This window comes from Oxyura jamaicensis, chromosome 3, assembly GCF_011077185.1.
Source record: "Oxyura jamaicensis isolate SHBP4307 breed ruddy duck chromosome 3, BPBGC_Ojam_1.0, whole genome shotgun sequence".
In the NCBI taxonomy this organism is placed as follows: Eukaryota; Metazoa; Chordata; class Aves; order Anseriformes; family Anatidae; genus Oxyura; species Oxyura jamaicensis.
This window is the reverse complement of record NC_048895.1, coordinates 114,650,929-114,676,416: the sequence shown is the minus strand read 5'-3', so window position 1 is coordinate 114,676,416 and position 25,488 is coordinate 114,650,929. Positions and strand designations below refer to the sequence as shown.

At 39.9% G+C, this 25,488-nt stretch overlaps 1 protein-coding gene across 9 annotated transcripts in view; it reads left to right on the top strand.

Moving 5' to 3' along the window:
• PKHD1 (PKHD1 ciliary IPT domain containing fibrocystin/polyductin) overlaps window positions 1–25,488 on the top strand; it is a 253,587-nt gene that overhangs the window by 185,484 nt on the left and 42,615 nt on the right. For 6 of the 9 annotated variants that reach the window (XR_004749563.1, XM_035322238.1, XM_035322239.1 and 3 more), the window contains one exon: window positions 1,720–1,880. Coding sequence is in view for 8 of the 9 variants with exons in the window: in XM_035322238.1 (XP_035178129.1) it covers window positions 1,720–1,880 (161 nt within the window). In the remaining variant the exon portion in view is untranslated. Of the gene's footprint in view, window positions 1–1,719; window positions 1,881–4,201; window positions 4,267–10,106; window positions 10,317–17,151; window positions 17,418–25,488 lie in introns of those variants that run through there. The other 3 variants (XM_035322242.1, XM_035322240.1, XM_035322241.1) reach the window with 3 other exon arrangements.

The window sequence follows — 25,488 nt, the reverse complement described above, 5'->3', positions numbered from 1 at the left end:
ACTACAAGATATGTGTGCCTGTGTGGTGAAACTCAAGCACAGTTTTGAGCTAAGTTTCACCTACACTTCACTTCCATCAAAAACCATCAAAACCATCAAAACGACACTGAATCTCCAAATCCGGTTTCTTATTGCAACAGAAATTAGGACAGTAATCTTTTCAAACAGTTCCAAATAACTGGACATAAGAGAAAAGCAACAAGCAGGTTTTATAAGAACTTAAGTCATTCTTCCTTGTATCCTATGAGAATGAGATTTCTTTTTCAAATTTGCTTCTGCTCTAGAAATGTTAACTGGTTCTCTGGCCTGCAACAAACTTCTCTGAGTTCCTAGCAGAAGTATTTATTTTATTTTATTTTATTTTATTTTATTTTATTTTATTTTATTTTATTTTATTTTATTTTATTTCTAGTTATGTTTATACTAGCAAAGGCCATTAGAACTGGAATTTTGGCACTGTTCAACTTCTAGCATGGTCATTAGTTTGGCATTAGCCAGCTGGCATTGACCCAAACAATTCATGGTCCACATCTGGGAATTGATCAAAGACTTTTCCAAAATGGTAGTCTGGATGTGACTACCCTATTTTCAAGGGAAATGCTAAGGGCATTTAATAGTATAGACGTGGACAGACTATACCACCTGATCTCCTAGGAAAGGATGGGCTCTGAATAGGTTTATTTGAGTAGCTGGAGTCTCTCTGGTCTGACTGTAAATCTGTTCCCTGTTTGCCCCATCAGTCTCAAAGCCTTTAGTTAGGCTGTGTGCTCCCTGCTGGCTCCTTCACTCATTCTTTCTGCCATTTCACTTTACCTGAATGTTACTTACTTAAATGTTTTCTCCTGCATAAACTCAGTTGCTCATGGGGAGGTGCAATCTTCTGGGCCTGTAGAGGATTCCCCCTGTTTCAGACTGCAGTGCTAAGGACAAGACAAACAGGTACTACTGGGCAGCCTGTGCTTTTAAACAAAATGCTATGTAAGCACACACCAATCTGTAAACAAAAATCAATCCATCACCTGGTGGAAGTGAAGAACAATGCCTGGGGAGCCATGGTCCCATATCGGCCCTGCATACTGCAACAGAGGAATTCCTGGACACTCTGTGTGGCAGCAGCCAGCACATTTCACCTTCACTCAGTTAACTACAGGCTTCATCTGCCATAGGTCAAAAATTGATAGCACATGAACTTTGATGGTCATATCACTGCTGTTCCTCAAATCAGGAAACCCAAGAGGGAACCAGAGGTACTCAAACTGCAACAGCTCTCTCCAAGGACCACGACAGCCCCCACTGGCCCAAACAAACTCCAGGGAGCTTGAAATTTGGGGACAGGAGTTACACTGGAAATAAAATGATTTTCTCTGTCCAAACCCAGCCAACATTTGGTGGGAGAGGATGCAGATTAGTCTCTCTCTCTCTTTTTTTTTTTTTTTTTTTTTTTGTTTATTTTGTTTGGATATGAATATGCCAAAATACAAAGTTTTCTGCAAAATTTCTTTACAGAACATGCTAGACCTTGACTAGTTTGCTTAGATTTCATTCATTTTACTTTATTTTTCATTTTCTGTCTTTTCATGGGCATATGAGTTCACCTAGTAAATACCAAGATGCCACAGATGCACAAGTGTTTGTTGCCAGTGTAAATAAGTTGCAGATAACAGCACAACAATTTCTTTTTGTCTGTCTCATAATAACATTACCTCTCCTGCCTGCCAGCGTACAGAACTCTGAAGAGACCTTGTTCCCCGAAAAGAGTTGCAAAGGTTCAAGGAAGGCCCTTTTCAAGGATTTGGATGGAGGTGTCCTGGAGCTGGAACCACCCATTTCTGTTTTCCCAAAGTCCGAATTTGAATGGACACAGTTCTACTTACAAGCTGGTAAGTACCTGTGCTGTCTGGAGTGCTTGCACAGTCATGCATACGCTTGACCCAAGAGAGGTGGGTTCATCCCAGCCTTTTGTTGAGACCTGCAGCTGAGGTATGCGTGGTTATGGCCCCAGACTGTGTGATATCTTTTTTTTCAGGATGGAAGTAGTAAATTACAGTGGAGAAGTTTGGGAGATCTCATTGCACAGGTCTATGTCCACCAATGCCTCTCTGCCTTCTTCCAGAATCACATTACCTGGCCATCCTTATCCCTTTTAGGGTTTAATGTAATTGTTTTAAGACCAGAATGGAACTTACCTGCCCTTTGCAAAATTATCTGAGAGTGTTGAGTAAGACTTGCCATGTAACTGCTATGGAAGTGCAAAATAATAATTGGCACAGCAAGGATCTTCATCCGTGTCCCACTGAGGAGATAATCAAACTGAAAACCAACTCCAGAAGTTTAAAGACCCCTCTCTCTGGTTTAAAAGGGCCCCGTTCTGCTCTGGAACCACTGTCTGAAAGTTCACACAGCAAGGCTCCATTCTCATTCTGATTAAAACTCTGCTCTGTGATTCCAAATAAACTCTTTAATTACAATTAGTATTTCCTGCGCCTGCTGCTGACAGCGGCCATTTTGCTGAGAAGGCGCATCATTTGTGACTCCGGCGGTATGGGAGACTGATGGAAGGGACTGTAATTAATCCTGTTTTCCATCCTGCTCTAAAACTGATTAAACATGAGAAGAACTTTAATCTTTAAACAAAATGTCTAATGTGTACCCAGTAAAGGCTTTTTCTCTAAGGATCCCACTCTAACTGGCTGCTTAGAGGGCTGATTAATATGTTGTCTAGACACAAACACACTGATTTTTATTCTACCTTTCCTGCCCTGATTATGAATTGCATGCAAGTGCTAATTTAGCACGTGCATATTAATGCACACATACTTCTGCATACAGAACCTATACTTTATTTAGATTCTCACCATTTTTAGCACGCCTTGGGACATAGTCATATGAATGCCAGGAATCCCCACCATCTAAACTGCACTGACAGTGCAACCTGCACTCCACAGGGTTTATCTCCTTGTGTAATGGAGGCGACAGCATATGGTAAATGTTGCCTGCCTCCAAGGCTGTAACAAAATTGCTGTGTTTTCTTCTTGCTGCCCAAATATGAATGGGGATTTTTTTCCTCTCTCTTCACAGTTTTGTGTTTAATTCCTCTGTATTTCTCATTCTGACCTGAGGTTCCTTTCATCTTGAGGCTGACGTTTGGAAAGTCACAGCTTGATGCTGAGGTGAATTCATGGTCGTTGTCTTCCCTTCTCTCCCAACTCTGTCACCTTCTTGAAAGATGTAACACTGAATATTTTGCACATTGGTATGCAGGCTCCCATAGTAGATAGCAGAAAATGCTCATCTTTCCTTCTGTGGGGCCAGATTGCTCCTCATTGTGGCAGTGCTTCAAGGCCAGGGAAGGTGGTAGCACTATTCCCAGATGATGCTGATGAGCAGATTTTGGCCCTTGGAGTTCTGCCTTTCCTGAATCCAGATGAATGAGTGTTTGGTAGTGATGTTAACTGGGTGCTCTGCACCCACCTGCTGAGTCTCTCATCCACATCCCCACCTGGTACCTTGTTAAACCAGAGTAATTCCAAACACCTCCAGCAGCTTGATCAGAGCACTGCTGTGCGGTGGTTATCTGCTAGCCTTGCTAATCATAAAAAGAGGGATAGTCTTTTCAGGGAGCTACACAACGTCTTTGCCACTTCCACAGTGTAGTTACATGAATTTATTTGAGACTCGACATCTCTGGCCTAATTGCACCTTCATCCCAATTCATGTATGTATTCCCCTTAAGCTTCTAGTCTGGACAATCAGCTTGAAACTGTTGGTGTTCACCCATTTCTAGATATTCTGCTTACTTCAGGGGGAACAAAGCCAAAACACTCAATATACTTCAGAGTCACAAAATCTAGTAAGACATTTTCCCTGAAGAGTTCCATGGAAGAGAGAGGCTGTGAGAGCTGTAACAGTGGCACAGTGGATCATTCAGAATGATATTAATGTTCCTGAATCCATACGATGCCTTTAGTTGAGGACACAACTGATATATATATCATTTATGTACATATGGGTCTTTGCAATAGGCCAAGGAGGGACCACTTGGCTTCCTGAGTCCTGCCCATAACATCTGGGCAGTAGAAAGCTGTGTAATATATATTTAAGCATGTAGACTTTATTATTATTATTATTATTATTATTATTATTATTATTGTCTTCCTGTTTCTCTTGTCTTTTACCTGCTGTGTTACCTTTTGGGTCATAGATCAGGTCTGTTTATTGTGGCTATCTGTAGAAATGGACTTGGTCACATAAAGCTGAAGTTTTATTTTCCTGGAAAAAACACAGAATTCAGAAAAAAAGAGAAAAGAAAAAAAAGAAAGGAAGGAACAGATCCAAAATTTTTGTTATTATTTCTGCCAGAAGAAAAAGTAACAACAACAACGTGTTTGAATAAAACAAAGCATAATTATTTTTTATCTAAGGCTACTTTTTGTTCTTTTCTTTCTTTTAGATATAATGCTGCAAAAGTCTGGGATGAAATATTTTCCAACAAAACCCCCTTAAATCATGTATGAGGAACTTTCACAGTATCGTTTTTCAAATTACCCAAAACAATTTAATGAGTTTAACATGAATTTGTAATTATTTAAATCTCTTTGAGCTGCCCTTTTTGGATGACAAAATGTTTTTCTCCCAGAACTCATCTTTATACCAAACCTCTTACAAAAGAGCTTGGGGCCAGGCCTGGAGCACTAAATGGTACCATGATACAGGAAATACCAGAATCAGAAGCTGTACAGCAGAATTAGCTATAAACACGAGTCTAGAGGAGGAATGAAGAATAAGTGAATGGTTCATGTACTCGGCTGATTTCTGTGTCCAGGTTAAATGCCCTTGTCCAGCTCCTTGAGAGCTGATACTACCATCGTTCTGTATTTAAATTTCTAAGCATTTACTGCTGGGTATCTGCAGTATATGTATGGATTCTGTTATCAGACTGTGTGAGTACCTCGTGACAACATAACTCAGTTCATGGTGGCATTGAAATTCATTGTCCTCCCTTGGCAAAGTAGCTGAGGACCAGAGGATGGTAGAAAATTCATCTGACGCCGTGTTCATAGCCTCCGGTGTCATCTCTGGTGAACTAGGAGAAATTGACACCTTACGGACAGAAGTTAGTGGAATGATACACACTGGGCAAGGCCCCTGTGCATACCAAGAGAAGTACTGGATGGCTGAGCTCCTGGTGCTGGCAAAGGTTGAGGAAACACCTTGCTCCATGGCCGGTTGACAAAGGTGTTTTGCTCATGATACTCCCATAGGGCGTGATCCTGAGTGGAATTAGCTTCTCCACCATTGTACACACCTGAGAGATGAACCCAAATCTTCCAAATTGTAGTTCAGATCCTGCCGACAGATACATTTTCTTACAGCTGGCAGACACATTCTAGGCATTTTTAAAGCAATCTGGGCTGAAAAAGCAAATCTGAATATCTGAATAGTTGTTGTTGGAGTCAGGAACCTGACTCAGTGATGAAGTGACTAAGAAAAGCAGAAATGAGTGAATATTTCTTTGGCTCCATGCAGCCAGATATTGAGCATCAGTCATTTAACAACTTGTTCTTTTATCCTGCCTGATAGGAGAGGTTTAAGATGGTGCTATAGATGGAGAAATGGGAATGTGAGAAGGGAAATGCAGAAGGTAAATGGTCTCCAGAAGGGAAATGGTCTGTTTTTCTCCCTAGCTAGAGGGAAGAAAATGACTTTCCAAGTGAACCTAAAGGACTGCAACTTGCTATATAGGTCCTTAATCTCAGCATTAAACATTTCCCTGCATGAGCATATTAAAAAGCAAATAAAATGTTAAAACATATTAGACACGAAACATTTCCCTGCACGAGCAGGGGCCTTGGACCAGATGACCTCCAGAGGTCCCTTCCAACCTCAGCCATTCTGTGATTCTGTGATCAGACTGTGAGGATTCCAGATTTCAGGGTAAAACAGCGTGAAGGCAAGTTGGTGTCCTGGAAAATTCCCATTCATGCAGTGAGAGATCTAACACACAGTGATCTTGTGTAAATCTAGAAGTGAGTCCTTCCTGTTCTTACTCTTCCCCTTTAGCGTGGCTTCAAATTTAACCAGAAGAAAACACTTTCTGTGTCTCGTGAAACTGTTAATTATAATTCAGTTTTCCAGAAGACTTCCATGCTGGTTTCTGAACAGATGCAGAAGATCCTTAGGTTTGCATGACAGCAATTTCTTTATATATCCTATATTACGACTCTGTAGCTGATAGTCCCTGTTCTGTTAACTTTTGGTCATTAGAGTAATTCTGATGTACTGAAGGGTTAGGAAGTTCAAAGCTGTAGGATGTAGCCATCATGCAACTTTTTCTTGCTGTTGTTAGCACATGTGCCTTGTGTTTCCTGTGAACAACTGCATTTATTTTCTACCTTACACTAGTAAAACCTGGCACCTCCTTTAACTTCTCCATGTACAATGGAAGAATCAGTGAAATTTAGGCCTGTAATACCCCTGTGGGATAGGCATGTATTTTGACACTAGTTTCCCAGGCAGAGGACAGAATTTGTGACTTTTGTGAAGGTCACAAATTTGTGAATTTGTGAAGGTCAGTCATTGAACTAATGCATATCCTTCCTAAACCCTGACAGCCAGACTCTTAATCTAAAAGCACCCCACCCTGCTTAGGCAGGTTGAAAAGTATGGTTGCATTAACTAGAATCAGCAAAAAATATATTTTATGTTCAACTTTTTATTAAAAAACATGCCTGGAGCATATTTTAGAACTTTACTGAATACTTAAATTCTGACTTTGGTTTTAAACAAAAAAATTCTCCAACTATTTTTTATTATTTAAAAAGCTGAAGAAGTGTACTGGGAAAAAAAAACAAAAAACAAACAAACAAACAAACAAACAAACAAAAAAAAAAAAAAAAAAAAAAAAAAACAGTGTTAGTGAGAATCTGTTAATGAGAACTGAGAAGATTTGCATGTTGTGAACAACTTCTCTTTTTATCTGACCAGCAGATAAATGAGACTATATTTCTGTATGGTGTTTTCAATCTAGACAGATCTAAAGCTGTGAAATTTCTACAGTGGTCTTGCTTGCTCTCTAGAGGTAACCAGTACATTTCCAGATCAAAAAGTTTCATATGTAAATGCTTATCTGAAGCAGCTTGGACAGAATTTTAGACACTTGATTTTGTCGATTGCAGTTGTAGAAAACTCTCAAAAAGGTTGCATAACACTGAGGTTAAATGTCTTATATGAATACACAGAAGTTTGCTGGATTTCATCATAAATAAGGTAAAATTAGATATAGATGCAAACAGTCCAAAACAAATATAAGTCATGGATAATTGGTAAGAGAAAAAAAAAAAAAAAAGGTAATTTTTGCTATTAGATAAGATTCACAAATAATATTTGTGGAGGAGCATCATTTTGACACACAGGCTGCCAATATAATTTAGAGCTAAAGCTGTGTGAAATTGTCTTTTATATATGTCTTTTATAGATATTTAATGTTCCAAGGAGCATGGTTAGCTATACCTGCTATGCATAGTCATGTGTAGTAATTAAAGACATTCGAGAAGAGAATGCAGGTGCACGTTTGGTGAATTTGCAGGGAATGAAACAGCTGCGTTATCGGCCTGAAACATTTATTGCTTTCTTCTGAATCTTTTGTTGCTGTTGTTGTTCACAGATAGAAATTTGCTTTTTCTGCAATAAATGGCCCATGCGAAATGTGTTGAAAGTGGCAATGAAGGAGATTAAAAGCGCTCTTACCAAGTTACTGTTTTATAAAACCCCAACCTAATATGATTAGAAATTACTTGTGACTTTTACTTAAATTTCCTGAAAATACATCCCTGGTGAAGGCTTTAGCAGATCTTAATTAAATTGAGACCAAAGTTGAGAATAAATTTGGGAGATATTTTTGATACCCTTGGAAAAACGAGCTTTAAAATAATCCGAGGGGGAGATAAATTAATCTTGTATCTTTAATAACTATATGGTGGCTCATGAAGCATGAGGTGGCTGAAGCTACTGAAGTAAAGGATCAGCTCTGTTAACTGAGGGCAATATTGCAGAGTGAAGGTCACCTTTGGGTGGTGAAGCCACCAGTTGGGAATCAAGGCCCACGGTGCATCTGGATGTCACTGTGAGACTCTACCCCAGGGGAAACCTCTGCCAAGGCAGAATACTTCTCCCCCTCCTCAGCCAACTCTCACTGCATATTGTTGGAGGGGATGCTCTGCAAAATTAGTTCTGGAAAATCATGAAGGAATACACCAGAACTGGAGATCTGGAAACAGCAAACTAGGTCAGCACTGGGAACGATCAGGCCATATGACATTTCGATTTTGAAATACTGTATAATACTTTCCCTCAAACTCATCTATATCTCAGCCTCTAATAAGTAGCAACTTTTCCTTTTCAGGGATTTCATTTCATTAATTCTGAAGCTGGTGTATGAGATGAATGGTATCATTCATTGTCCAGGGGTTCGGTAGTGTGATCAATATAGAGAAACACATACATATATATACATGTATATGCACAAATGTATAAGCTTATCAAACATTATCTTCTTGTTCCTATGGGGAGAATCAAATGCTTTTCTCATAAGGAATCCAAAATACCTTGGGCAAATCCATCCATCTAGCACATTGATTGCTGTAAATGGACTTTAACATTTTGTACCAATATTTATATTTCTTGTTTTACAAAATCCTTGTGTACTTTTAAACAAACATGTACCAGTGCTCAGCTACATAAAATGTAAAATATGTATATACATATGTTAGTATTAAGAATAATGGAATTTGGAAAAAGTGAATGTAAAAGCAGGTCCCTAACTACAGGCAATAACCTTGGCCCTTAGCTTCGCAGTCCTTTCTGAAGAGGTGCCAGCAAATAGTTTCTGCCTACAATTACAATCAGGAATTCCCAGCTTCTCCTTTTAGCTTTAATCTCTGAGGATAAAACATGAGGTTTGCCATTTCCAAACAGAACTCCTCTATTTAAGAACCTATGTAGAAAAATGACACCATTTTTGGAGTTTCTGAATTCTTGAAGAGCCCATTTGTTTGTCTGTGCGCTAAAAAATAGCTCAGTGCCCCCAAAACACCACATCACTTTCATTTAGGAATCTAGTTATGGATTTAATATCAACTTCTCTACCCTTCCGTATACAAATGTTGTCCTCAACCTGTACATCAGCTTTTTTATCACTGACACAATGAGGATGCTGTTTCAGGCATTTGTTCTAAAGATGTGATTTATAAACCATTGGTGTTCCGTGAAAACTGAGTAACTGATGCACATAACACCCACAGATTAATTTAGGAGCCTGACAGTTAAGGGTGACAAGAATCATTAGAGGCACCTGGAAAACAGAAGCTATGAGGAATGACTGAAAGAGATGAGTGGCTCAGTCAAGAGAAGAGATGGATGGGAGATTCAAGACCTGCCTTCAAATACATGGGAGATTACCCGCAGAGCAGAGAGAAAAAGTTGCTCCCCAAGTCTGTGGAACCTGAAATAATAGGCTGAAATTTCAGATGAGGGAGGAAATTTTATAAAAAAAAATATATAGAGAAAAGCTGACATAACTTGCTTGAGTGGGTTGTGGAATCCCTATCAATAGAGGTTATACAAGCATCTTTAGGTGATCCAGGTAGAGCTCTGCCTGTCCTCGGGGGTAAGGATGAATCAAATAACTTCAGAAGTTCTTCTCTGGCCCTATTTCTGCAGGTCTGTAAGGGTTCTCAGTGGTCTGCAGGAACCTTTGGTGTCTGACAGTGATTTATTGGTCTAAACACAAGGGTGTTGTAGTGGGAAGATCTGGTACGTAGGGCTTTCTAAATACTGCTAATGAACAAAAAGAGGGAGAGAAAGTTTAGAGGTTAGTGTGATGAAAAATAGCATGCTAGGACTGAGGAGAGTTTGCAGCACCATGGAATCAAAACAGAGATGAGTTCCTTATCTGGGATCTCTGGAGACACCTCTCCCCAAAGCTCAGTCACTCAGACATCATGCCTTTCCTCATGATGCATGGTTTCACTCTCATTTCAGTGGTGCCCACAGATCTGATGCAGTAATTGGGTTTTATTCCTAGTAGATACTACTCTGACACTTTTCAGGTACCTTGTGGAAGAAGCTTCCGATGCTGACAATCAACCCAGAAGGCCTCCGGAGAAACAGACGAAAATGGAGAAGTGAGGTGCTCTGGATTAAGTCAGTAGCTGAGGACAGCAGCCTACATCATACAGCCTCTCTAGGCTTCATGGCTGCTACCTTTAAGGACACGAGATGCCTGTCTTTATGCAATTAAAAAATAAATGCGAACTGCATCCTGCAAGTGCAACTATATTCTTTTCCTTAGATCTGAGAGGCATATCTGTAATCCAACCAAACTGCTGAGTGTTAGCTTGCAGAGCTTTACAGGGGAAGCACTGCATTTTGCAACAATTAATTTTGCAGAGGAAGCAGCCTGTTTAAAGACGCCTGCAGCAGTCACTAAAATATGTGTTGTTTTTCAAGGCCACCAGACACACAGTTGGCTAGGTTGGCTAATAAACAAAACAACAATGCAAAAACCCAGCCTCGTGGGGTTTGCAGGAAGAAGGGATGAGAAATAAAATGAATAATGCTTACCTGCTAGGGGTGGGTGAAGACTATAATTGTTTAGCCCCCAGCAGATCCCTGCAAGGGTTAAAAATGACAAAGATATTAGTTGGTGACTGCTAAGATTGTTGGTTTGAAGCTCTGGGCAAAACACAGACTGTTATTTACCGGACTTGGTCGATTTACTTCTTAATGCAATAATGACCTGTGAAATGAAACGTGAGCTAGACAATTGTTCCTCATTGTTTCCAGTAAAACATCCTTTCATACCCCATTAAACCACCATTAATTCCATATGAAAGAGAAGCAGGCACAAACACCAAGGGATCTCTCTCTCTTTTCCTCATTTCCTCTCTTTCTGGGCCTGATCAGGTCCTGTGGATAGCAAAACAGTTTTCTTATCAATTTTAGGACGTGTTGGGCAGGCTACAGGGGCCACTTTTCTGAAAGAACAGAGCACAGGGATCTGCTGGATTGGCACCCAGTGGATCATCAGCTGAAGGTTTGGAGCAAAGCATATCAGCTAGCCTGGCCAATGCAATGTATTGGTGTTAATATGTCACCTTTCTCTCTTTTTCTTTTAAGATTGGATTCCTTTAAGTATTAGATTTATGTGATCATGCAGTGTATATGCATATGTATGTGTGTGCTTTCCCCACCCAGTCATTTTGAACCCACTTTTGATTTCAATCAAATATAGTAGATGCATAAATGCTCGAGGATGATAGGCTCCTACAAATTCAAAAAAAAAAAAAAAAAAAAGGATATTGGAAGAGAAATCCTATCAGTGAACCCCTCTGCTCCCCAAAAGGGTGGGGGTAGGTTGGACCCCTGCTGTTTACCAAGAAATATTCTCTGGAGAGAAACTCTAATTTTTTGTCCCAGAACAAACTAGAAAAGGGAAATCTGCACATTGGTAGATGCCAAGGAATCCAGGCACAGCTCTGTGATAAAGTGCAGGTTCCACTTTGCCTGAAACTACTCTCTTTAACTCCCAACTCCCCTCTGCTGTAGAATGTTGTTGAATAACTACGAAAAAATGACAATATAAAACTGAAACATATAAGCTGTTCAGATTTCATCTGATGATAACCAATTAAAAAAAAAAAAAAAAAAAAAAAAAAATTTTTTTTTTTTTTTTTTTTTTTTCCTAATGAGAGCTCTAACATTAGGGAGAAAACTAGCAAACAATCCTAATGATGGGACGTAAATGCTTCTTTTCTTCCAGAAAACATTAGTGAATAAAAGCAGAAACTGTTTACCTATTACCATTAGTAGATTTCCCAATAATATATTTTTTTTCCATGTAAAAAAGAGAAAAGTTTAATTTAATGCCTAAATATTTCAGACAAAATGTTTTTGTTTTTCTCTTTCTTCTGCCTTTTTTTTTCCCCTGCGTTTATGTGTCTGTGCACAACTGAGTTTAGTCAAAAGTATTAGCTTTTATTTTTCAATAGCAATACAGAAATGAACTTCTAGAATAAGTTTTTGGCCAGCTCTAATCCACATGAACAGTTCAATAGTTGTACTTCTTTATAAATTCACCCCCGATTATATTGATGTAAAACTGGTAGAACCCCAGTCTATCTGGAGTTATAAAATTGGGATTCTAATATTTTCTTTCTTTTTTTTTTTTTAATTAAAATTTGCTAACGGACAGAAAATATTTCTGAAGGTGAGGGCTCATTTGATTTATAGTCCCCAGTAAAAGTAAAAAAAAGGAGATACTTCGGTGAATGCAGTCTTTGAAAGGTTGCAATCTTTTGTCAGCGGAAAGCAGGGCGAAATTTTCACAGAAAGCACTGCTGAATATTTTTACAGTTACCTATATTGTTCCATGTGTGTATTCTGTTAACGTCTCTTTCTTTTGTGTGCTTTACTCAGGGGAAAATTCCCACTGAAGCTAGCGGAGAGGTTTATCTGAGCAGAGTTTGTGGGACTGAGTAACATGATGCCAAATCTTCTCCTTGTACATCCAAAGGACAGGATGCTGTGCGTAATTTGCAGACCTCACTTGGGCAGGGTGTTGTGCTGGAGATGGCTGTTGCTGAGAGGATTTTGGTGACGCATATTTCACATGATGTACTTATAAACTCTCCCTGAATTCAGCACATCTGTGCTGCGTGATGTGTTACATGCTGCACAAATGTAGGAAAGATCTGGAGGGGGCAGAAAAGAGAACACCTCTGATGAAGCCCAGGGTCTAGCACAAAGTTGAAGTTTGTCTTCATATCATCAGTGGTCCTAAGCCAGGACCCACAGCCTGAGCTCCCCTCCTTTATTTTTCTTTCCTTTGCTCTTTGCTTCCTTTACTCTTTCATTCCATCTGACCCATTCGAGATCTCCAGCCCCACCACGCTTTTCTGCCTCCACAAACCAGGACCCCTCATCTCCTCTGTCTCACAGGACTCCCAAACTCTTCCTGTCTCCAGACCAAATCTCTGACTCCGTACCACTTATTTCATCCATTGTGCTGCAATTTAGCACATTGCCTGCAAACCAGGGGCTTAATGCCAAACCTCTTACCTCCACAGCCATCCCAGCCATCAACCACAGTCTCCTTGTTGCTTCAGAGCCCCACCTGAAACCTCGATCCTGGCATGTAATCAGTTCCTTAGAAGGTGCTGCCTACCTTATAGGAGGTTACAGTGGCTCAGTGAATCAGTGGCTTTTATCCAAGGGTACCGTTCATTTTTTTTTTTGCAAGCCACAGTTTGACAGTGTCGTAACATGTTCCATCATCATTCCTGTCTTTCAATTGCTTCTACTTTTCTATTTTATTTTTATCTTTGTTCTATTATTATATATATTTTTAATACTTCATCCCTTTATGTTATTTGCTGCACTTGATGTCTTTCTTTTGCCATGCTAGATTTATGCCTGGGGCAGATTTTGTCTGTAAGTTTGATCAGAAATAGTTCAGCTGCAAAAACTAAAATGAAACTCTTTTTGGTGAGTGTTAGAAAGCAAATCTTTAAACTCTAGAACCTATGGGGTTGCAGTAAAAGAGTGAAGGTTAGCAGGGAAACAACTCTGAGGTCAGTGAAATGTTTTTTATTTACAGTTCCTGTGAAAAACTCTGGACAGAGTTATCTATGAAAATAAACTACAGAGATTCATTATATTCTGCACTGTGAAAGCACAGAGCTTTGTCTATCATTTATGAAAATTTTAGTCCCTACTCTGCTGCACAGTTTGAAACACAGACATTAAATTCCTTGCTTTATTCAGCCATCTCCAAAATAGCTGAGGATTTGAAGCCTTAAATCCCAGTTTCCTTGCATTGCACCTGCTAATTAATGAAAAAATTCTGGACACTTCATGACCCTTGCTGTTGTCCAAGGCACGGTGTCCCTGGGAGACAGGCAAGTGTTTTGTCCTTACAAACCAGGTAGGTTAGGGTCCAAGAGATTAAATCTGTGATAAAATGGAGAGGAGATCTCAAGTATGCTATCAACTGGGAACACGCTGGTTATATTTTGATAAACCAGCCTTATCAATAAGGCACCCACCACAGTTTACCTTGTGCAGGACTGAGGTTTTTGTTATGTATCTCCTAACCATGTCTCATTGACTGCAGCTATATCGGATTGGGTCTTGGTCGCAGAAAAATGGATCCTTGTGGAAGGATTCAAGTGCAATTCTGAAAACAGATGGAGAATGAGAGGTGCAAGGGGCCTTGCTGTTTAAATGAAGAGCAGTGGCCTGGGAAAGCAAGTCCCATTTTTCCCTTCCCCTGTAATCCTTCCTACGTAGAGGTATTCTGCATCAAAGACAATCGCAACTGTATGGTTGTATGTCTGTGTGTGTATGTTTATACACACACACGGACACACAGGCACTGTCCTCACAACTGTGCTTGGAAGCATTTCATCATTTTTTCCCTCTTATCTTCCAAATATTAGCATTTAATGAAATACACATTTACTTCATTTATTTTGAACCTACTCCAAGGCCAGCAAATACCAGAACCTCAAATGTTATGACAGGATAGATTCTTTATTGGTTTGTTTTCTTTTCATTCTTTCTGTTTTCATTGTGATTTTTTTTTTTTTTTTTTTTTTTTTTTTTTAAGATTATAGACCCTTATGTTCTAACTCAAGGAGCCTGGCTTCCAACTGAGGTAGACAAATATGTCCAAAATAATGTCCCTGTGACCCATCCAATGCAGACAGCTGTGCAGCAAACAGGAAATTGAGGAAGTCAGGTTCATCCGAGACACAGGATTTCCGTTGTGGATGTTTCAGATAAAGCGTCTTTAAGTTTTCAGTGCTGTGAAAGAGCCATGAGAAAAGCAGGGAAACTATTGCTTTGCACCTAGAAGACAGTGATGTGAAAGCACAACAGTTTCTCCTGGGCACCATCACAGCTTGGCCATGTTGACATAACCTCTTCCAAATCTTCTGTCTGTGGTCCAGGCTGGCGGGACATGAGCCAGCTCTGAACCAGAAGCTGTGTGACACAGCCCCAGAAGGACAGGACTTACTAGGCTGGGCACGGTTCCATGCTAATGTGGTTACACAGCTTCCACTTCAAAGTGAGCATAGTCTTTCTAGATTGAACTGTGGGCAGAACAATCTCAGGTCTATCTGGAAATGGCAATTTAAGTGTCCTAGTTTAAAACACATCATGCTAGAGGTTTCACTGCTGGCAGAATTGCATCACAGGAGCCAGCAGGTTCAACCATCTGCATGGGAGCTGTGTTTTAATGCAAGAGTGATGGGGAAACACAGGCTGGTGCTGCAGAATAATGCAGCAGGTCTGAATTCATTGCTGAACTCTGTTAAAATCTTCGATGATTTTGAAGAAAACATTTGATTATCTTGTGAAATTAAGTTAGGTAAAGTTAGTTAATCCTTTTATTTTATTATTTTATTTTATTTTATTTTTATTTTATTTTATTTTTATTTTATTTTATTTTATTATTTTATTTTATTTTATCTTCTCCACTCATTGGCTGGTAATGGCTCTTGACATTTCACTGCTGAGATTAAAAACACGCCTATGTAGCATCTGGTATGATGCGATCCCAAACTAGTTTTGGGCTCCTATGAAACACTGGGGAAAATTACGTACCATGAATAGTGTCCATATGGCATTACTAAAGCAGGCAAACACTTAAGACGTTTGCCTGCATGACCTTACTTTGCCTCGCTCCCCTATTTGTGGCACAGTCTTGCACTACATGATGACAGTAACAGGGTAGCCATTTTGACTGATTTGGCCCCAAATGTGATTGGTCTGGAGTTGGCTTTGGGTTTTGTAGTTCCACGTGTTTGTATCCAAGAGCTCTGCCTTAACTCCCAGAGAAACTGGAACATGTGGGATGAATAAGAACTGGAGGAGAAAGAAAAGCCGCATAGCACAGGTGGTTACTGAAAGCCATGTGAGTAACAGAGTCTTTCTAATGTCATCTTTTAAACCAAAACATTTGCCCGTGACTTTACTTAGTTCACGTCCTCATAGCATTTTACCTCTTTTCTGTATCCAGCCACGCCTGAGCATGGTGCCAGGGACTGCTAGCCATTGGGGACAGACTGCTCTGTGAAACGTACTAATGGTTTAACTGGGTAGGTAAACATGAGCTGGTGCATGGGGTGACATTCTAGCACTATTTATTTGGTTTAGTTGTGCAGATGTGGTCTGGGTGACATGCACACAGAGACAAAAGCAGTAAGTGCAGAAACCGTCCATCTCTGTTTAAGCCAAAGGGCACCCAGGACAGGAGGGCCCTCTCAGTAGGGCATTTCAGCTAATAAAACTGCAAATGTGGCCTAGGCTTGGACCAAGAGGTTGCTACAACCAAAACCAACTTTTCCCATGGTTACTGCCTGGCCAATATATGAAAAGTAATAATTTCTAAAGTGTGTCTTTGATACAGATGTCATCGCTTTACCGAGTTCAAAGCACTTGAGCTGACACAGGGAGCACCTTGGGGTGTTCAGGGTATGTGGCATGACTGTTAATATAATTATTAGTTAAAAAGAACATGTGAAGTTCCTAATGTATTTTTAGAGAAACAGAAGAGTGCTTTGGAAAAACAGTCAACCCACTGACATTCTGTTTAAGAAACTTTGAAAAATAAAGATATGCATCTTAGGTAATTACACTGAATATTTAGTCTAAGATCATGCCAGGAACATAGTTATTAACTTAAACATAAACAACTTTATATGTATTTTTATACGATCATATATAAATATACATGGTTATAAAATCATCCTGCATTTCCCAGTTTCCGGAGAAATAGGCACAGAGTGAGGCAGCTATCACACTGAAACCTTGTAAGCTGTCTGGAGCAGCTTTTCTTTTCAAGCAGATTCCTCTTTTGTGTTGAAAACATGCTAGATTGGCAACAGTACCTCAACCTGTCTTAGAAAACTAGCTGTCAAAATGGAGTGACCTTGCAACTGTTATCTATCCTGTAAAGGCTGGTCATGGACTTGAGTCTCATATTGGCAGTACTTAGGACTTTGGTGTCTTTTATTTTTTATTTTTTTTATTTTTTATTTTTTATTTTTAAATCTTCTTTTAAGTTGTATCTGGTATTCTTTTTTACAGTTCCGGTAACTGCAAACTAATTTCAGTTTCAAGAGCCCCTATTTTCTGGTTGTTTGGATAAGGCAAGTTGAATTAAAACTTTGGCATAGAGCTTATTTGAAAGACCAATAGAGGATTTAACTTCTGTGTTTGACAAACTAATTGGCCAAGGTTTAAAACCATCAGTTATGCAATAAAACTGTATGCAATTAATTAAAGGGAGCTGATTATTTTCAGTCCAGCTCTGTTCCTGAAATGTCCTCCTACTCACTAATAAACTTTGTTCCTGCGGTGGTTTCTCTGAAATTAATAAACACATTGCAAAACTAGAGTAAGTCTGCCTCATTGTTTTCTTCCCATGCTCACTAGGATACAACAGTTACTGGGCTGAACATTGTTTCATCCCTATAAGGCCCACATTGCACGCACACTTTTTCTTCCTCCCACGGGGTTGATAGCAGATTGTAGCATTAGCTGATTGTAGCACCAGCCTGGTTCAATGGCTGTACCAAAAATAAATGAATATGAAAGAAGTAGATGGTTCAGCTCCATTGGTTAAATATTCAGTCAAAAAAAGATAGTTGGTGACAGTAATTTGCCTAATAGCTGAGGAGAATCCTTGGCTATTTTCAGGCCTGTGTTACTGATTTGCTACACTTTGGGACAAATTACTTAAACTTTGGACTTCTATCTCTGAGGGGTGGCCCCAGTCAACAAATACTTCATGTTGGAGCAGGGCTGGGCTGTTCCATCTCCAGTCTCTGCCCACGAGGAGATGGGCACGACTGTCTTCTTACCATTGCTGGGGAGGGAGCTGAGGAATAAAGCAATAGCAGGACCTGTCAGGAATGAGGCCAGGTGGAGCAAGCCCTGCTGTGGAGCAAGCTGTGTCACTTGTGGAGGACTTTTCCAGCCTTTTGACTGTAAGTGCTCCATTTTATTCTTAAAAATGATTAGGGGTGGAAGTAGTAGCAGTAAAAGTAATTTTCTCACTGCAGGACAATGATATACTGTGTCCCTTACTGTTCACATCCCTGGTGTAAGACATCCAAGGTAGCTTCAGAGAAACTATTTTCTCCATCTCCCTGTGCAGGCTCTTTCAGGAGGCTGGCTTCACCTGTTGTGCTTTGTGAGAAACCTGCATTCTTCTTTGCCTCTCTAGGGCCCAAACAGAAGATCTTCCTCAGTCACTCAAAATTGTGTCTGGGCTAAGAACGAAGCTCGATGGAAGTCAATGACCACACATAGCTAAAACCGTCCCTTGCTCTTGGAAAGCCTGAGGCTCTCTGGGGCCAGATCTGACTCTGTATGCCTGAAGAAGCACTCAGGAGAAAAGAATCCAAAATTGGCCAGGGCTCATGGGCTGTCCCTTAGTGTTAAGTGCAGTTCTGCCCACAACATTATCATGGAAACAGGAGACAAGTCCTACAGACCAGCTTAAAAAATCAGTGCCAAGGTTTAGCATGTTTCTAGTGTCTTGCTGAAGGTAGTGGTTGCTTTGGGAAGAATATTCAGAATGCAGTTTTTAAAGACTGACTTTTTTCTCACAGATGTGCCTTCCAAATCAGCCATTCAAGTACAGTTTGACCTCCAAATAAATCCAGTTCCTGAACTGTTGGTTGATGTATCTTGTCTCATCCATTCTTTTAGCCATTCTAACCTCCAGTGACAAGGCATCCCGGAATTTAATTTTCTGATTGACAACTTCTGGGCATAAGGTTATCCTTAGGAATTATTATTTCGAGCAAACAACTGCCCCCACAGTACGGCAGACTCAACAGGTCACTCTTGTTCCCATACATATTAATGGAACAACGTTGGATGTTTGCAGGGTGTTTCTTTTTTAACTTCTCTTTCTGGAGAGTGAGTAGACTGTGGGGCCTGATTCAGGAGAAGGCCATGTACAAGCTAACTTGTTTACTTTGACTGATTTTACTTGTAGATAATGTTTCCCAAAGAAGCCCTTTGTAACTAATAACTCTTCACTGCAACCCTGGAGGGCTCACAAGTTATGGGATGGTGGATTATGGAAGAGGGTGGGTGGGAAAAAGTCAATAATAATACCAATAAAAAAACCATCTTTCTGATCAAAGCAGAAAATGCTTGAATAAAGATTATATTAAAAAAGAAAAATGTAGAGGTCTTGTTAAAACCTTTGGGTTACTGTCCAGTTATGTGGATTTTCCCTCTAGTGCTTATTCTGGCATTCATTAAACCCTGATAAGTTACATAGAAACACTTGAAAGAATGATTAGAAATGCTATGTGTGAATAGTAGAATTGCTTAAAGGGAAATGGAAATTCTTAAAGGGAAATGCATACTGACATGGAAAGTGAACTCATGTAATTTTCTCATTGTCTGGGGTTATTATCTTATTCCTTGTTTTTGTGGGTGTTGAATTTGTATGCTTTTATTTTCACAGTTTGGGGGCCTTAGGAAAATAATATTGCCTTTCCCTTAACTCCAGTGGGAGGCAGATGTGTTGAAGGTCTTTCAAAATGCAAACTCTTTTTTCAGGTGCTTTTCTTTGAGAGGCTTAAGCTAGGGTTTTTGGGGAAAAAGAAGCCGAACAAAGAAAAAGAAAAAAGCAAGGAAGTAAACACAAAACAAACAAGCAAATAATAATAATAATAATAAAAACCAACAACCCTAACCCAAAGCTAACCCAGACCCTTCCTCAAACTTGTCCATGCAATGAGCTTGTGTTGGCTTTGCCTATGCCCCTAGTGTGCAGTGAGCATGGGGCCACATCTCACCAGCTGTTTTATGTCCTTATCACAGTGTGAATTCTTCACTGGGACTCAGTGCCAGGCAAAGCGCAGATGCTCCATTTGTGATCCTCTAGAAGTGAAGTCAGAGTGTCTGTGGGTCTGCTAATGAAACACTTCATGAATGTTCCCTGATGAAAGATATGTCCAAATCTTCTGTGACTGTTAGAAGTTGGACACCAAGCACACGATTCCTTTAGTTACTCTGGAAATCTCAGACTCTGACTTGCAGTGGCTGTCTGGGGAAGATGTCACATTGTTTCTGAGTGTATTCTCTGTAAAGAGACTCCCTGCCGCCAGATAAATGTGTCCAAGAGCTTGAACATATTAGTGGATGTGTGATGGAGGGCTTAGGAGAAAAAGTTTTGAAGTGAGAAATAAAAGTGGCTTTTATTACCACTGGAGCAAATTTATGCTGGATTGCTTGAACTGCAAAAGGAAAAGTCCAGCATGCAATTCCTATTATCTTACTCCCCAGCAGTGCTAAGTCTCTGTGTGTTTGCAGTTGTGTGAGACCAAGACAAATGTTTCCTTGTCCAATAGCGTCTATCTTGGCATATGAAAGGGCATAACCCTATATTGCCAATAGGAATGACAAGGGAATGCTTTATGTTGCAAGCTACAATGCAGCCAGCACCTCTGGGAGGCTCTTTGCTTGAATATAGGCTTATTGCTCGGTGTTTCTTTTTAAACAACCAAAGTGTTAGTGCTCAGAATGTGAAGCACTGGAAAGTTAAATCAAAATTAACTTGTTGCTGCAAGAACATGTCATATTCATTTTCTTTGCTCTTCATATTACAGAAATAATATATTAACATGGTAAAGTTCTGGGCAGGATGGAACAGAGCTGATCCTGTGGTTGAATTGTGAAGTCAAGCAATAAAACCCTAATCTAAACTGTGGGATAATGAGATGTGAGAGGCTTTTCTGAGGTCCATTGCTGATCACATGATGTTTGTTTAATAAGATGGGAGTGTTTGCACTGAGATAAAAGCACAGATTTCATTGAGAGAAGTTTCAAAACCAGCCTTCAATACTTTAAGCCACAGTGATTTAAAAGGACCTGAACAAGTGTTTTTTAAGCCATTCTGAGTTTTTTTGCTCCATCTCAGCTATATGTAGGTATAACTCTTTTTTCCTTCTATTTTCAAAGGTGCGATCAAAAAAGGCTGTAATTCAGAGGATGAAACCACCTTTGAACTCATTGTGTCTGTTGACACCACTCTCCAAGTGTGTGGAGAAACTCAGGGTTAGTGAGCTCCCATAACCATCCATCTTTTGTCCCCATGAAGCCCACACAAGCAGATGTTAACAGTGCAGTCACCCACAGCCAGCCAGTCCAGGTGTGCCTTGCCATGTACTCACACAGATATTAAAGCTTTCAGTAAGACTAAGATTCAAAGCATCATGTCTGTACTACAAGTTGGTTTTCCCTTGTGCCTGGAGCCTGTAGTTGCCAGTATATAGTTGTACTGTGCTGTAGGTCAGGTCTTGAGGGAGACTTTGAGGTGCACTAAGGAGAAGTCTTATAGATGCATCTAGATTGTCATGCTTAGTGTTGGACTTTCCTGTGTCTTTGTTTGTTTGTTTGTTTTGTTTGTTTCAAAGAGAGATTCAAGTTCTATTTGGAAGCTTCATCTTTCCTAATAATCATTCATCTCACCTTAACATTTTTGTCTAAGATGGGTAAATTTCTCTTAGATTTCCCTTGGAAGATGATGATTTCTCTCAAATGAAGGAGTCCAACTCTGACTTAGCTACCCATGTCTAGATGTTGAAACACATAAATTAGGTAAGAAGGAACCCAAACTAGGGGCTCCTCAGAAAGAAAAATTGAGACTTTTTCTCATGTGGTCCATAGAGGTAGTCTCTGAACTGGTTTTGTAACAGACCATTTGGTTAATGAAAATAGAGCAAAGCAAAACCACGGCCTTCTGATGATTGCAATAGATGCTAATATTATTTTTTCAGTGAAATATAAAGGAGAGGTTTATTCCTTTCTGACTGAAATTGCCCAATAACATGTAATTTTCATTGAAATCTTACCAGATCCACTGTGTCAGGGATCTCTTATCTACATGCTGATGTGAAAGACAAAATATATGGATAATACAGCAGTGGTTCTGATTCTTTGCCTCAATCATTATGTGGCCTCTATGTTTTGTATCTACAGTCAATACCTAGAGTTGTTTAGCTTTGATTTTTTTTTTCTTTGTTTTAAAATATTTTTTTCAATCTTCTGAGGTAAAATCTAATTTCATTCCCACTTATACAAAGAAAAGCCCATCTATTTATCTATTTTGATTTTACCTGTAAACTTGTGTTTTCAATTCATTCAAGGAACATCTTTTCATCTTTTCTTCATCTTTTTCAGTTTTCCTTGTCTTTTTTTTTTTTTTTTAATTGAAAGTAATAATTAAAGAAATGCAAAGATAACAGTCTTACAAGTAGTATCTGAAATTTGAAGAAAGCAACAGATGATTTTAAAATATTTATTCTGTAAAAATATCCAAAAAATGCATATTGAAGTGAAAGTTTTCAGTTTTCCAAACTAGGAGATGGTCCTGTGAGCATGAGCACTGGGAAACTGTCATTTCTTATGGTTTTGTGTTTTGTAACTGATTGACTTTGATGTTGAAAACATTGAAAGCTGTGAAGGAAAATTCTCCTTCAGTTTAAGAACTTGAGGGTGGAGGAGGTCTTGTTATAGAAAAACATTTCTAAGACATCTCTTCTGACCACTCTAAGTGAAGATGGTGCATGAACTAAAAAATTGCGAGGGTACATAAAGGCATAGGGAGAAGTGATGTGTGCTCATTTTCACAAGAAACCCAGGAAAAAGCCTTTTTTTTTTTTTTAAATAAAAGAGAAAAAAAGAAATAATAAAAAAAGAAGAATGAAAAGGAATGAAAAAAAAAGCAGTGAAAAATACCCTAAGCTTCAAGTCAACCATTTAAAAATAACAGAACTCATCAAATCCTAAAATAAAAACTTATTTGTGCTTTTGAAGAACTAACGTGCCAGCTTATTGTTAAAAAGCCTTATATTAATGGCCTACATGTGCTTTTGGCCTGTTCTTCCTGCTGTTTTACAAGGCTGAATTGACATGTTTTGTTAGAATACGGGTATGACTGCACTCCAAAATGAGATGACTTTTCATGTCAAGAAGCCTCAGAAGCTCTAGTTTTCAACCCATTCCCAACCATACAGAGACCAGCAGGCCTACTATCTGTCTGACCCCAGGGATTCTTGCTGCAGGTCTTTATTTTGTTCGCCTAGTATCTTTACAAAGGGCTACGAACATGGTGAAGGGTCTGGAGGGGAAGGCATTTGAGGAGCAGCTGAGGTCCTTGGTTTGTTCAGCCCAGGGCATAGCAGGCCAAGGGGAGGCCTCATGGCGGCCTGCAGCTCCCTCACCAGGGGAGCGGAGGGGCAGGCGCTGAGCTCTGCTCTCTGGGGACAGTGTCAGGACCCGAGGCAACGGCATGGAGCTGGGACAGGGGAGGGTCAGGCTGGGTGTGAGGCAAAGGTTCTGCACCCAGAGGTGGTCGGGCACTGGGACAGACTCCCCAGGGCAGTGGTCACAGCACTGAGCTTCCGGAGTTCAGGAAGTGTTGGGACAACGCTCTCAGACATAGGGATTTATTTTTGGGTAGTGCTGTGTGGAGCCAGGATTTGGACTCGACGGTCCTTGTGTGTCCCTTCCAACTCAAGAGATTCTGTGATACTAACTACAAATTTTAAGTAGACTTGGCTATTGCAGCAATGCGTTTTTTTGACTGGTAGGAAAGTCCCTTCCCTTGCCATCATATTTATCTAAAAGTTGAGCCTTGTTATACAATTCTAATCACCATTTTGTAAACCAATACCATTCCTAGTTTTCTCCATAAGGTATTGACAAAACTACCATCACTGAAGTCATATTAACTGAATATACGTCTTGTCACGTGTTTGTAATACCTGGAATACAGTGTACATGTATATATTTACCAGTCAGTGTAACAGACAGTAGATGGATGATAGGATTCTGCTCTTTGGTGTACAGATCACTGAAGCTGTGAGGCCATCTCTTTCCTTTCTCTTGCTGACTCAATCCCTTTGGCCACCATCATCCTGCAATCCAGTGATCTAAAAAACAAGGACTGGTGGTGACAATGCATCAGAGGGAGGCTAAAATCCGTGTGGCATATGACATAGAGAAAAGGTCACATTGCCCTGCATCAGCCCTCTCTTAAGTCAAGTTAATTAATGGCTCTTTTTTTTTCCTAATTCAACTGGATGGGCCTCCAGGCAAAGTGCTATTTGTCATGGCACTGCGTTCTGGAGTCACCCAGCCTGATGCTGGCTATGATCCTTCATGTCCCCATTTTCAGACCAGGAGGCATCAGCTCAGCCTTCCACTCACGTTGCAGGTATGTATATTGCTCCCAAGTCACCTGGAAAATGATGATAATGAGCCTGGTCTAGGTGGCTTTCCATCACAAAATCCAACCACTAGCATGTGTACTGCATAGCAAATCAGACAGGAGACAAACAGCTGTAACCTCACTGAACTCAAAGATTATGATTGCTAATGAAGACCAGAGTTGGGTTGTGCTTCCTCAGCCAAGAAAGACACTGGTTGAATAGAGAAAGGAGATAATAGGTGACTGGACTGGAGTTGTTTCCTGCCTTACTAATAACTGTTTTAATAGTCACCTCAAACTTGTTTGCAACAAGTATGAGGCAAATTAAAAAGACCCCAATGTGAAAAAAATCAGCAACCTCCAACAATGCCTAGAGAAGGCCAGATATTTCAAACAATGTTTGCTTGGTCTTTGATTCTGGGTGTAAGTAGTTCTCTAAGGGGCTCAGAATTAATACTGGCTGCAGGTTTCCCTGTTCAATTCCTTCAGTCCAAGCTGCCTCTCTAACTGACATGGCCTGTGCCCTCTGCTAAATTCTGCAGGTAAATGTGTGGTCACAGCAGCACTCTCCAAAGGCAGACATTAATATGGATAGAAGCTATGCCCATGCTAAAATAAAGTGGTGCCAGGCCATTGACATCAAAACTCAGTCCTCTGCTCTGTGAAATGGTTAGAACAGCCCCTGGCGTGCTTTTGTCCTGGGCCAATTAACTCTCTCCCAAACAATTCCTGGGTGCAGTTTGGGAGTTGATGTATGCCAAGGAACATTCCCAACTGGTATGTTGGATGAATCCATCCTGTTTTGAAAGCTGAGAGGCTTTAATAGATGCATGCAGTCAGACCATGTCTGTTGGCCTCAGTGTCTGGGAATACTCCTGGGCACATTTAATTTACTAGTGAAGATGTAGCCAGAATGTTTCTTCAGGACCATCCATTACTTATATATCTATGTTGAAGTCGATGTTTTTGCACTAGTCTGATTGTATCCCACTGCCTCTGGTTTTAAAGCTCTTATTTTTCTTTTGGCTCCTGTAGCTGATTTGAGACGTGATCTGTTGTCTTCATAAATCTGTGCTGCGTCAGCTTACTCAGTCTTCAAAGATGCTCAGATTCCAGGAGCTTTTTCTTTTCTTTTCTTTTCTTTTCTTTTCTTTTCTTTTCTTTTCTTTTCTTTTCTTTTCTTA